This window comes from Narcine bancroftii, chromosome 14, assembly GCF_036971445.1.
Source record: "Narcine bancroftii isolate sNarBan1 chromosome 14, sNarBan1.hap1, whole genome shotgun sequence".
Classification (NCBI taxonomy): Eukaryota; Metazoa; Chordata; class Chondrichthyes; order Torpediniformes; family Narcinidae; genus Narcine; species Narcine bancroftii.
The window spans coordinates 12,858,054-12,872,084 of record NC_091482.1 but is presented as its reverse complement, the minus strand read 5'-3'; the positions used below and the strand labels follow the sequence as shown (position 1 = coordinate 12,872,084).

The 14,031-nt window shown below is 39.5% G+C and overlaps 1 protein-coding gene across 5 annotated transcripts in view; it reads right to left on the bottom strand.

Annotated features, from left to right (window-relative positions):
* Nucleotides 1-5,624: 5,624 nt before the first annotated feature.
* Nucleotides 5,625-14,031, bottom strand: part of taok1a (TAO kinase 1a) — a 143,489-nt gene continuing 135,082 nt past the window's right edge. For all 5 annotated transcript variants that reach the window (XM_069910999.1, XM_069910998.1, XM_069910997.1 and 2 more), the window contains exons 19-20: nt 13,488-13,670; nt 5,625-12,231 (exon numbers count right to left, since the gene is read on the bottom strand). In XM_069910999.1, the coding sequence (XP_069767100.1) occupies nt 11,770-12,231; nt 13,488-13,670 (645 nt within the window). In that variant the 3' untranslated portion in view covers nt 5,625-11,769. The remainder of the gene's footprint in view (nt 12,232-13,487; nt 13,671-14,031) is intronic.

The following is a 14,031-nucleotide window of genomic DNA, read 5'->3' as shown; positions in this document are numbered from 1 at the left end:
AACAGTTCGCCCTTGCCACCTACCTGCTGAGAAGGTGCCCGAGCTTCTCCCTGGACTGCGGCTGGTGTGGGGAGGCTGGCCGCACCTGCACACGCTGGGGGGGGGGGGGGCTCCCGGCCCGTGGTGCCGCTCACCACCTGCAGGCTGCCCCCCACCCCCCTTCCCCCGACGGCCAGCGAGAGGTCGGGCTCGGCGCTGCTGCTCTCCTACCTGGGCCACATCAGGGCGGCCGCTGGCATCTCTCCTGTCTTCAGGTTCCGGGCTTGGTTGGAAGCCGAGCCCCTCGGTCTCTTGTACCGCAAAAGCCCCCCTGAGCAGGTAAGGAGCGACTCTGAGAATTGGATTCCTTCTGGGGGATGGTTTCTCCAACTGGGGGAAGACCTGCCGGACACAGACCTTTAGGACAGTGGTTCGCCACCTCCTCCATCCCACTCGAAGTGATCCCTCTGCCATCGGTGCTCTGTCAGTGGGGGGGTTGAGAATCACTGCTCTAGACCCAATTGTTCCTGAAGTATTCTGCATGATCCTTGGCCCCTTTCCTTTGGAGCGATGAAACCGTGCACATAACGAGTCAATGAGCTATGATGAAAACCGGGGTCTTCAAACTTTTGTCCACCCACATCCCATCCTAAACAATCCCTTACTAAACGCAGAGCACCCATGACATGGGAATACTTACGGGGGTCTGTGGCTGTTTTCATCGTCCCTCATTGACTCGTTATGTGCACGGTTTCATCACTCCAAAGGAAATGGGCCAATGACCATTTTTCTCAAGCAAGATAGTTCAGGAACAATTGGGTGTAGAGCAGAGGTTCTCAACTTCCTTTCCCACCTTAAGCAATCACAGAGCACCGATGGCATAGGGACACAGCACCCCACCCTGAGCACCCCTCTACCCAGTTCGTGGCAGCGACACATCATGGCACCCCTCCCCCCCTCCCACAGATCAAGGCAGCACCGCAAGAGCATCCTGTATTAAGCCAGCCAGGGGTTTCCCTGTGACGCACGCAAGCACAGGGGTCAGAGGAACGGGGTCCACCATTTCCCCTTTCAAATCACAGGAGCAGGCACCAGGGTAAGTTTTATTGGGTTCCCTGCCCACTTCTGAGGTAGGTCAGGAACCCGGTTGGACCCTTTCAAATAGCCATGTACCTGGGTTGTCAACCAAGTAAATTGCCCAGTTAACCCCATTTTAAATGGCAGTTTGAAAGGGCCTACTGGTGTCTCCTTAAACTTCCCTCCCTTCACTTTATGTAAAGATGTCCCCTGGTGTTTTTTATTCCTGTTCTGGGAAAAGAGCGCTGGGTGTCAACGTAAGGTCTCAGGATCTTGTAGATCTCTATTAAGTCTCCTCTCACCCTTCTTCACCCAAGAGGCAAGTGCCAACTCTGCTAACCTTGTCTCATAAAACAAATTTTCCAATCCAAGCAACATCCAGGTAAATCTCCTCTTTATCCTCTCCATCGCTTCCACATCCTTCCAATAGATCAGAAGTGAACACAGTATTCTATGTGTGGTCTCACCATCGATTTTTTTTAAGAGTTGCAACGTGACCTCTGGCCTCTTGAACTCAGTTCCCCCCATTAATGAAGTCCCACATCCCATAGGCCTTCTTGATTATCCTATCAACCTGCGCGGCCACCTTGAGAGATGTATGGATTTGGACCCAAAGGTCCCTCTGTTCCTCCACGCTGTTAAGTGTCCAACCATTAATCCTGTACTCAGCCTTCTCATTTGACCTTTCAAAGTGCATTACTTCACACTTAGCCTGTAAAGAAAAGCTGTCAACTAATTAAGAAACAATCAATGCAAAGATAAATGTATAAAATACATAAGATTAATCCTAGTGCAAAAAAGTGACTTGCCATCATGCAGTCCTTTTGTGATGTCTGAGTGATATACGATTGGCGAGCCAAAGGCAGTGCCGTGGGAGTTCAAATGAAGTTGCAAGTAGTGGTGGAGATCATCTGGTAGAGAGGAGGGTCCTTCCTTTCTCAGGTAACGCAAAGTGGCTCAATCAGAATGCAACCTGAAACGTCCACTCTTCTTCGTTTTCCTCCGGGGCACGGCCGTCTGGCTTGCTGAATGTTTCCTCACATTTGGTTTGTTTTTTTTTAAATTTCAGATTTACAGCATCTGCTATTTTCTTATTGCTTTTAGAGCAGAATTTGCTGAGATAAACTTGAGTTGATTAATTGACATTGATAATTGATCTTGACGAGAGACAAGTTTCTGATTTGAGCACATCACCGAGGCACTCCACTGTGGTGTCGTCCCGCAATTGTCTCAGATTCAAATCTGCTCACGCTGTTGGGTTGCGATGAAAAGATCCGAAGTTAGTCCCTGCTGGCATGGAACTTGCTGCGGTGGGCAAACCTGTTAACCAGAGAGCAAGAGGCTTCTCCTTTGACACTGCTAATTTGAAATCGGGCAATCCTGGTCATGCCATGCTTCATGAGGCTTTTGCGCATTGAATCTTTGGGAAAGCACAAAGACTTCAGGATGCCCAAGATTATTCTCTCATACCTTGTTGGATCTGCTGAAGGGTGAATAATAGCAAGTTTCCTCCAGCAGGTGGCTTCGTGTCTGACACGGTGTCCAGTCTGTACATTGGTCAGGCAGACCACAAATCCATTTTTTCCATCTGCAAATCCCCTCTTGTTTTTCATGACCAAATGACCAAAGCCCTCTGGAATACAGGAACAAACGCCAATGGTAACACAAGGGGATCACTTTCACATAGTAAATACATGTGCCCTGAATTCACTGCATGAAAAGGTTCTTGAAGACTATTGATAATTATGTCTTAAAACTGAATTAGTGAAGTGCTTTTGGAGAAAATACACGGCCATTTTGACATTGTCTTTTTTTTAAGGAAACGATCTTCAGAGTGTTATTCACAAAAATCTGTAGACACAGTGGTTGAAGTAAAAACATAAAATGCTGGAGAAACTCATCTCAGTGTCCTTTATGTAGCAAAGATAAAAATACATGACTGACATTTCAGGCTTGAGCCCTTCATCAAGGTATGAGAAAATGTTGGCAGGCGTCCAATCAAAAAGATGGCGGGGGGGGGGTGTGGTTGGCAAAAGTAGATGATAGTTTCCACCAACATATTACAAACCCTCTATCTCCCACAACTACCTTGACTACACTTCCTCACACCCTGTTCACTGCAAGCATTCCATTCCCTTCTCTCAATTTCTGTCTCCGCCACAGCTGTTCCCAAGATTAGGTCTTCCAGTCCAGATCTTCCGAAATGTCTGCCTTCCTCCACAAACGTGACTTCCAACCTGCATCTCCTCCATTTACTGGTCATCTGTCCCCAGATACACACGGAATCCCCCTTATCCTCAGTTACCATCTCACCAGCCTCCTCATCCAACACATTATCCACTGGAATTTCCAGCACTTACTACAGGATCCCACCACCAGACACATTTTTCCTTCTCCTCCCCTCTCGGCCTTCTGTAGGGACTTCTTTCTCCATGATTTCCTCATGCACTCATCTCTCCCCCATCACGGTCCAAGGCCCCAAACAGGCCTTTCAAGTGAAGCAAGACTTCACTTGCATTATCGACAGGAATGACTTACTGCATCTGGTACTCCCTTTGTGGCCGCCTCTACACCGGAGAGACCAGTCACAGATTTGGAGAATGCTTCAATGAGCAGACCACCCAGTAGCCAACCATTTCAATTCTGGGTCACACTCTCACACTCATGGCTTTGTGTACTATCCCAAACTGACCACCGCAGGTTGGAGAAACACCATCTTATTTTCTGTCTGGGCACTTCAGCCAGGTGACATTAACACCGACTTCTTTGCTAACTTGCTCACCTTTTATTTCCTCTCCCTTCCCCCTCCACCAACCTAGCCATCCCTCCTCCGCAATTGCTGCTGCCCCCTCCCTACCTCCTTATCATCTCCTGCCTTTGACACCCATCCTTTTGTTCAGATGCCTGCCAACATTCTCTCAGACCTTGAAGGACTCAAGCCCGAAACGTCAGTTATGTATTTTTACCGTTGCTACATAAAGGACACTGTTTGACCAGCTGAGTTTCTCCAGCAATTTGTGTTTTTACTTTAGAGTTTCTGGACTTGCCCTAAAACACAATCTGCTTCCAAAATTAATTTTCTGATTTTTATATTCTCTCAATGCGCTGAATGTTTCATTTTGGTTCCTTAGATTTTCTCTAATAGTTTTCAATGAAATCTGGCAAGGACGGTACTGCAGATTATCGAGCTTGTACTAAAAAGGTATGTCATGGCGGAGTTTGGCTTTATTACAAATTCAGTGTCACATCATTTCATTTTCCTTTCCAACTTGCCCTCAACTGAAAAGAAACACACTCATTTTCAATGCTACAAAATGCACCATTCTGGTCATGAATCTGTTATTTTTTGTTTTTATTTCCAGATACGCCACGGTCCTTGGAGAAAAAATAGATATGGATAAGTTATTCAGGAGCTGTTCACTCAGGGAGTCAGAGGAAGTGCTATTTCGTCAGCCCAGTAATTTGAGTTGGGTATCCTACTGGGAAAAGAATGATCCATTGAGGGATGTGGACGAGGTCACAGTTCCCCTCTTGTGTATTTGCAGCACTGATAATCCGTGCAGAGACAATTCAGCGACCTCAGTGCCCTTTGATTTATTTGAAACTAACCCCTATTTCTTTCTCTTGTTAACCAAACATGGAGGACATTGTGGCTTTTTGACAAGCAGATCCTCCTTCTGGAGCCATGAAGCTTTGCTTGAATACTTCAAATCAGTCACCAAATTTTTCAGGACGGAGGAAAGGACGAAAAGTATTGATAATATATCCCATAAACACAAAGGTATTGTAATTCACAAAAAGGAATTCACTTGTTCTCATAATAGTCATGAGATTTTTAACTGGCAAAGGTCATACATAAGATGAAAACTGCTTTTGGTAGCAATACTCGACTATAAATCGGATCAGAATTACTATATTTACAGGACAGTTGTGGTATCAACTTCTAATGAACTGTATAAAAATTAATTCAAAGCATCTGCAAAATTGGAAATACAAGCGGTACGTTACTTTCTACCAGATTTGCAAACAAGCATTTTTATGTGTACTTGTACTGCTTGCGGATAATTTATAGGTACTAAAGACAACGTGTAAAATGTGTTTCTAAACCTTGCAGTTATTACCAGCTAAACAATCAAGTTTTAGACTGGTGAATAAGTGCAGTTGATGTGACATATATGGACTTCCAAGACATGAGATAAAGTGTCACATGTTATCAACATTGAAGATAATAGAATAGGAAGGATCGCAGCAGCTAGCATTAAAAAAAAATTAAAAGAGATAACAGATTGCTGTAGAGATTTTGCTTCTGGGAGTGGAAGCATACAGCAGAATTCTCCATGGGCCAGTATTCACTGTATTGATTTTGACAGAGCATGACTTCTATATTTGCAATGGACCAAACTTGGTGCACGGTTAGCAACAATTATGCAAACGTAGGCATCAAGAAGATACCCATGCCATGCCAGTGTGGATGATGAAATTTAATGGTAAAATTTTGAATTGGGATTTCACTGGTGTCAACATCACATGTGTAATTTAAGTCATTCGAAATAAGGAAAAATACTCAATTTGTACTAAAATTACTTTATTACAGTTGATTTTAACATTTCCTTTGTAACGATGCAAAGGATAATTACAAACAAAATATTACATATGACCCTATTCTCTTTTTCTGACACTTGGTAACAGCTTAACTTCACAATCTATACAATTAATACAGGTTATATATGAGCTAATGTATGTTGAACCAGAAGTTACCAGAATACTGACATTTTTACTGTACAATTTTTAAAAGAAATACCAATAAGTGAAGGAACTTACTGGTAACCGGCTATGAACAACTCGAATAACATTGCTAAAAAATCGATTAAAGCAGATTTGGTTGTTAAAATTTAAAATACAGAATTTCTATCATATGTGTGCAAATAAGATTCAGAATTAGACAGAAAAAAAAACAATAGAATAGAAATGTAAGGATAAAAGCTGAAGAAGCTCAAACATACTGATTTTTTTTTAAACCAGCCACTTGCTCTAAGTTAGATTAGGTTATACATTCATGATGTGTTCTTTTCACCCCATGGGACTAATGTTAAAACATTTTTAATATTTATGTTAGAAATCTCAAGTTTTTGTCACAATTTCTGCAAGCTATTTAAAATGTACAATATTAACATTTCTCACAGTCCCTCATCCATTACTAATGCACATTAAACTATTTTTTGTTGCATACTAAAACAAAAGGGATTCTGATAGTAGCATTGTTAGTAATGAACATTTTAGTACAAATATCCTTTTCAAGTACTGCGTGGGTTTAGTGGTTTTCTGTAACTCTTTACACCATATAAATATTTTACTGCAAAGAATTTGTTAATAAAATTATGCATTTACAAAGATGTCATGTCATCAGGCCATCTTTCATTCTATGCAGTCTATAGAATAGTTTTAAAAACTGGAATTGCATTAATTTATTTGAACCCCCGGTTAAGAGCTGTGATTTTTCATTTTTGTTCAGCAAAAACTATAGCGAGAGAAAAAGGACTTTATATAACTAAGGACATTAGATGAGCTTACCAAACAGCATGAGGTCATTCCCTACCTCAGTGGTGGGTAAAGCTCAGTACTACACTTTAACAGATTTCTCCTATACCATTATAATCTACAGATGAATAGTCCACAGATTAGGTAGCACTCGTTTACTCTTGGTGAGCTCACTTTCCTTCTGTCCTGACTGGCGGGCAGTAATATAAGCCAATTATTGATTTCCCTCTAATAATGCATCAAGGCAAGGGGCAAACCAAAGGTTAAGGAAAGTTTATTGACAGTAGTCCGAAAAATTTACAATGGGTCGGGGTGGGAAGAGCTAAGAAATTTTGAAATTTAGGCCTGACTTATTCAAGGTGGAAGCTCATTTCTGTTTATTCACCTTCCCTGTTTATTTACTTCTTTCATTCATAACTTAATTTTCCACATTGTCCTCAGCTTGGAGTGCAGGTAAATCATCTTGTAGCCTTCTGTCGAACACATTATCCAAAGTTACATATAATCAAATATGGATTCTCAATTGGCAAAAATGGAAATACGATTTGTAAATAAAAATGTTAACACATACAGCCATTGCACCTGATCACAATATTCATTCAGATAGTCAATGCAAACATTTTGCATTTTAATGGTGAAATAGAGAATTCATGTTGCGAATATTTTTGATCATTGTATTTTACTTCCTTGGTTATTTAAAGTGGTAGATATGAATTATTTATAAATGTTAAGTATATTTTTCTACTAACTGTATGCAAGCCGTTTTCACCTATAAGCAGAGGAATTGGGCCTCAACCAAGACATGTCTGTACCTAGTCAGCCATTTCTATTGGAGACGAATAATCCATAGAACCAATCACAGCCTTGCTTCAATCTTATTATGTTCAAAAATCATACAAGGTCTAATGTTCCCAGCTAATATCTTGTGTGAAAACCAACAAAGCCAATCACGAACACTGCAGTATAAATCAATTGCAGCTAATTAAGATTGTGAAGTCACTGTATAAAACCCAATGTTACAATACCACACTGTAACATTCTTAATTTGTAATTCTACCATTCCTTCAAAAACCTTGCCAATTTTTTAAAAAAGCAACACTTGGCACACTTCTATTCTTGCTTCTCAAAACAAATAACATCCATGGCAATGACTATTTTAAGCTGTTTTCATTCTTGGTTTTGTTGTAGGATTTTGCACTATCACCTAACTTCTACTTAAAACATGCAGTCAAAATTTTGGAGAGAGCAATCTTGGGCAATTTCTACTTTCAAATGAAGTATTTAGTTCAGTGCAGTTTTTTTTTAAAAATGATATGATTCACTAAATTCAGTAGAAAGTTAAGGAGTTCAATATTTTTGTAACCTGTTACCAAAGCAGAAGTTACTTGAAAACCAGGTTTCCAATGAGAATTTTCATTAACAAAAATTAGAGTTAAGCAGTCAGAAACTTTTGCTTAAAAATCCTTACCAAATGGAAAACTGGATTTTCACACATTCATCTTAACTTCCACATAAAAGGGTGATATTTTCTTCTTTGCAAACCTATGTATATCTCGATCACACATTAACATTAACCATTACAGCACACTGCTCTACAAGTTTATGTTCCAAAAGCAAATACAGGGAGATAAAAGTAGATCACACAGATTCTGGAAACCAATTTTACATAATGAGTGGGTATGACTATTTAACAAAGAAAGTTGGCAGGTGCCATGTGTGTGTGTGAGAGAGAGAGAGAGAGAGAGAAAATGCTAGCAAATTGAACAAATAAAATGTTTTCTAAATAAGTTTTAGTATGTGTATTGAACTACACAGATCCAGAGGAGAAAATGAAAGAATCTGATAATGCACGAATGTTAATATTTATCATTGTTCTCAATCCTGAATCTTCTAACTTGTAAATGAATTAGTAAAGTCCGAGGAAGATGAAACATTTTCAGTTACTGTGCATAATGAATTTTAACAATCTCATTACAATAATTTTTCTCTGCATTTTTGCTCAATTTAAATTTCTAATTCATCAAAAGGGCAGAGGTAGCATATCAATGAGTAAAATGGAAAATAAAACAAATGGTTATATGACTTCATTCTGATCGCTCAGTCGGCTTAAAATTGCATCCATTAAGAGCCTGATAATGTGCAATATTTCAACATACAGTATGGCAGTTGCCAGTTAATCTCCCAGTGAAGTTGTTTTGATTCAAACTTTGCAATCAGATAGAGAATTAAGTGGGAACAAAGTACTTATTGCTTAGGGAATCGAAAGGGCCGCTAAATGGGGATTGAATCATTTTGGCACACTCTCACAAGCCTTCGAGAAGTTGGTCACAGAGAACTGGTAAAAGGCATTGAAAAGTTCACACTTTGCACAACAGGCAAGATTCCCAAATGATGTGCCAAGACCAAAAATTACAATTATAGATCTATAAATAAGTAACAAGTCGATCACTTTTTTTTAAAAAAGGGACATGTTCACAAAATAATGAAGGTGAATGATAAATTAAAATACCTTTGTAACAAATACTAAACCAGCACTATTTTAAAATGCATTTCACGGTGGAAGATGTTTAATATTGCAACTAAACTCTAACCTTAAATTCAATTTACAAATAAACATTCCTCACGTTTAATAAACATCAATATTTCCACGGCTGTTAAATAAGCTAAAAGCCAAATAAGCCTGTGACAGCGTCGCAAATTCTGATTTTGAGCCATGGATGTCTGAATAGGATTTGCAATTCTTTCACAGTGTAGCTAATCACAGAATAGAGGATATTCCTCAAAAATCTTAATCATTATTCTCCACCAAAGAGTATATAAATACAAGGGTCGGTATCTCACCGCCTGTGCAAATAAAACAAGGATATTTGAACCAGTGTGTTATCGCAGGAAACTGTTCTTGACCATTAAAGTATAGAATACTTATGGATTGCCTTTAAACAGTATTGACTATATCCATAATTTTGATATCAGTTTCCATCTCAAAATCATTCAAGCACCCTGGTGCTAATAATGGCACTACATTCTCTTTTTTTTGCTGAAAGAACCTAAATTTGGATTTTAAAAAGTAATTCAAGCACCCTGAAAAGTGATCTGTGTGAACACTGTCATCTCTCAAATGAAGAAACATGCTCAATTCTCAGCACTTAGTCATATATTGTATCGTTTGCCATTTCTTAATAGGGTGCAAACACCAAGCTACAGGTCAGGAATCCAGTATTAAATAAACAAGAGTAAAACAAATCAATCACAGAAGGTGATGAGGGAAACAATTCCAACTTTGCCCAAGTAACACTGAAGTCCAACATATGGAAACATTTAACCAACCTGCCTTGCTACTTAGATTACTGATTTTGGCAAAGTAATGACAACTAAAATTATTCTGTGACAAGTTACACAATGCAGCATGAAGGTAAAAAGATTATTGGCAAAATTTAATGTCACTTCAACATAAGTTTATACCAAATGTAATTTTTATATGGAATGCAGTATATACACGGAATTTTCTACTGCCCAGTCAGTCAGCACTGGAAGGATGCGAAGCAAGCATAGTTTTCAGATGTATTTTCTTGTCTGTTCAACACATTTAAGACTTGTTATATTATACTACAGAGTAGTAACAGTGATACAGAGAATGCTAAAACATCATAGGCATGCTCACTGGTGCTAATAATGGCACTAAGTTCTTTTTGTTGTTGATGAAAGAACCTAAATTCAGTATATAAAAAAAAAAGGTCAGGAACTAGGCCAGCAGCTCAGCAAGTCCAATTTACTACATATTTACAGAATCATACATTCCTCAATTAAAAAAAACTTTTCTGATGCAACCTGAATTTTAGGAAGATGTTTTACTTACTGCAGTGTATTTTGTGAAGGGACAATAATGTTCACAGCATAATGGCAATAGATTATTGTACAACTCATAGACCTGCACATTGTAACTTTCTTTCTGACACGTGCCCAAGGTCAGAGCACATTGTACAACAGCCTATTACAAAAACACTCTAATTTTTACTTATTAAAAAATTATACTATCTGTATAATTTAAAAATAGTGTTCTGTATCGAAACTGTTTAAGAACCATACATATGGGTTTCACTGATGGTAATGTGTTGTTAATTTTCATTTGTAGAGTTTAAAACCATTTTCCATGGTAGCTTGTAAATAGCTTAAATTTGGAGCATGTTTGCTATGGTCTAGTGTCACCATTTTGAGTCATGTAACATGCTCAGTAGAAAGTGTTGAAGTTCACCAAATAAAGTATGCTGCACTTTAATGAATTAAGTCCGAAAATTATGGAGCGGGAAAAATCAAAACATTTAGCAGAAGGCAATTTTTCCTTTCATCTATTTGGCGATTTATTTATGGCATCATTATTATGCATTAGTTAAAATTAATATTTTTCCTATTAACTAGTGTCCATATTTTGGACATGTTAGTGGCTAAATATTTCACAGATAAGGTAGCAAAGGGTTAATGCCAGATGAGTAACTGACCTGTGTTCACTAAACAAATGCAGGTTTGAGACTGTTGATAAATACCAAATGCTGTACCAGACTATAATTCGGTCCCATTTTCAAACGCAGCCCAACTTCCAGTCTGTTCACTGTGTTCATTTTCTGCTCATAGAGTCTAAACCTCTTCTCTTTTTTCCCATATATACCTATTTCAGCAATATAAATGCCTCAGGCAAACAAATATAACGTTGGTTAGCAGCTGGTGAGATTACCAGTTCAGCCCTTGAAAAGTCTATGGTATAATGGCCAGCAGAAATTAATGGCAATTAATTTTTTTGTTTTAAAAAGTAAAATTACTAATGCTTCAAACTAAAGCCACAATTAGGAAGTATGCTACCAAGGATGTGAAAGGGGATGTCACCGTGCCACATTACTACCAGCTGGAGAGAACCAGCCTCAGCAAGGATTTTCTTTTGGCCTTTGTTCACATTTTTCAAGGACTGATCAAATGAATACAGTATGAAATGTTGACAAATGAAAAATTCCATATAACACAAAAGACTTGTTTTTTTTTTCCTGAAATGCTAAACAAACATGCCTACACTCTGCATCGCAACCACAGTACCAATAGAAGGCTTTAATATGATGCAAATGGGCGGTTTCTGCAGAGCATGGAGGCATGACAGCAGTAACACATCTGTTCCCCAGCCAATTAAAATTATGTGTAAGACATATGTGAACCATTTGAAATTTGCGATGTGACGCTTGTACTTCTGCTCATGCCTTGCTCAGATCTGCCCCCGGAAGCTGTCCGCCTGAGAGCTTGGGGACTGTTGCGGACCCCCATACCACCTCCTCTGGGAACAGCAACAACTGGGCCAGCAGGATGTCCCCACGGCTGGGATACACCTGACATTGGGTGACCCCAGGCTGGATGGTGGCCACCCATAGGGTGACCCCAGTGATGTCCAGCTCCACCAGAAGGGTGATGAGACCAACTGGTGGCTCCAGGGTAACTATGGCTGAAAGCCTCTGGAGACAGATTAGAAAGGACCATATTGCTGAAGCCAAGTCTCATGCTCTCAGAGTCAAAAGCCTCTATTTCTCGTGCTTGACGTTCCAGTAAGCTTCGTATTCTCTCAGTGCGTTCATTCTGTAGTGCCAGCATCTCCTCTTCAATCTGGGAAAGGAAGAAACTAATGATGAATCCTTGAAAACAGTTGTCTGTTTGCTGCTATGAATCTTAAAAGCATTTCATATCCTTAAGGATTAACAGACTTACAAAAATCTCTCTCAAATAGTACAACTTTGAAGATCTATTTTTACATATACAAAATTTATATTTTGGCTATCACGATCTTCAGTTGATGTATCTTTAGCCTCCACACTGGTTTGAATGATTCAGCAGTTTCCAACTATTTATTCTGATTCGGAACATGAAGTCGTGATGTAAAATGTGACATTATAATATTGTTGCTGATGGATGCAATATCAGAACCATTTGTTCAATGGTGCAGCCAGGGAATACTTCCATCAACAAATATTTCCGTGAACATTACAACAGAGATTCTTGTACACATGCTGAAGCACCTGCTCTGCTGCCAGTACATGTTCGATTGTACAGTGGTTAAGACAGCCAAGCCTTTTCAACTAAAGATACATACTTCCAATTGGTTAATCCGGAGAAATCACCTACACAGCGATCAAAAACAAATCTTTAATCAACAAAGTCTCAGCGCTCCTCCACAGAGTCTATCTGCTCAGTCCAACTGCCGTCGGCTTTGCAGGCTTGAAATGGAGCAGACAGTGGTTTATTTTAAAATATGCTAATAAAATTAAAACCTTTTACAGGTTATTAAAATATTGTGATTTTCTTTTAACATTGGTGAGTGGTAAAAAGTGCCAGATTTGTTTTTTTGGGGGGGGGGGGTGGGGGGGGCAGGGTCATCTCACTCAAACCCTACATTTTAGGTGGAAATTCCAGGAACCATCGTCTACAGTCATCTACATGCTGGCATATACAGTTCAATTTGTTTTTTCTTTACAATACAGATAGAGGAGATTTGTACTGAGAGGATTTACTCACTTCCTCCGATTATATGGTTTTGCATGTCCTTGTATATTACACCACCCTCATGGTCCACGCATTAAACATTGCTATTTCTGGCAACTCAACTGGAATGCTGGCATATCTTCCTGGACTGTGTCACATTTTAGCACTGCAGCGCAACTATTATCGGTGACACCCGGATTTCATAATTATTTCACAGGGTACCTGCCTGTGCACGCAAAAGGTATAACACCTCTGGCACTTTCACCATAAAGGGGTTTAAATTCTTCTTCCAGATGAATTCTTTACAATTTATTATCCTCCAATGGGGAGACCAAACGTTTGTTGGGTAACTTTACTACTACTGTTCCGTCTGCAATTCTGACCTTTTGCTCCAGTAGGGCTCTGCGTAGCGAGACTCTCTGCTCCAATTCCTTGCGTTCACGCTCATGTTGTGCCTCAGTTTGCATTTTTATTTTGCTCTGGTATGCATTAAGCAGCTCAAGTTCCTGTTGCAATTGCATTTTCAGCACCTGGCATTCAGCCTCCTGTGCTTCATCTAGGCGCAGCTGTAATTTTTTTAAAAAGAACAGAAAAAATTGAATTAATATTTGGAATAAGGATGATCGCTCCAATTTGTTAACTAATAACATTGGAATGTACAAATGAAAGATATAAACCTTTGTGCAAACCATCTTCCTTTCATCTGTACCATCAGGAAAGCTGTCAATATATTAAAAGGGTCACGTTCTTCTCTCCCCTCTTCCTTCAGGCTGAAATAATTGAGCTTGAAAACATGAACCTCCAGCTTCAATGACAGTTTCTTTCCTGCTGTTAATACTTTTGATCAACCTCTCAAAAGATGATATTGCTGGACACGCGACCAGGTGTTTGAGGAGATTCGGTAGGTCACCGAAGACTCTCAAAAAC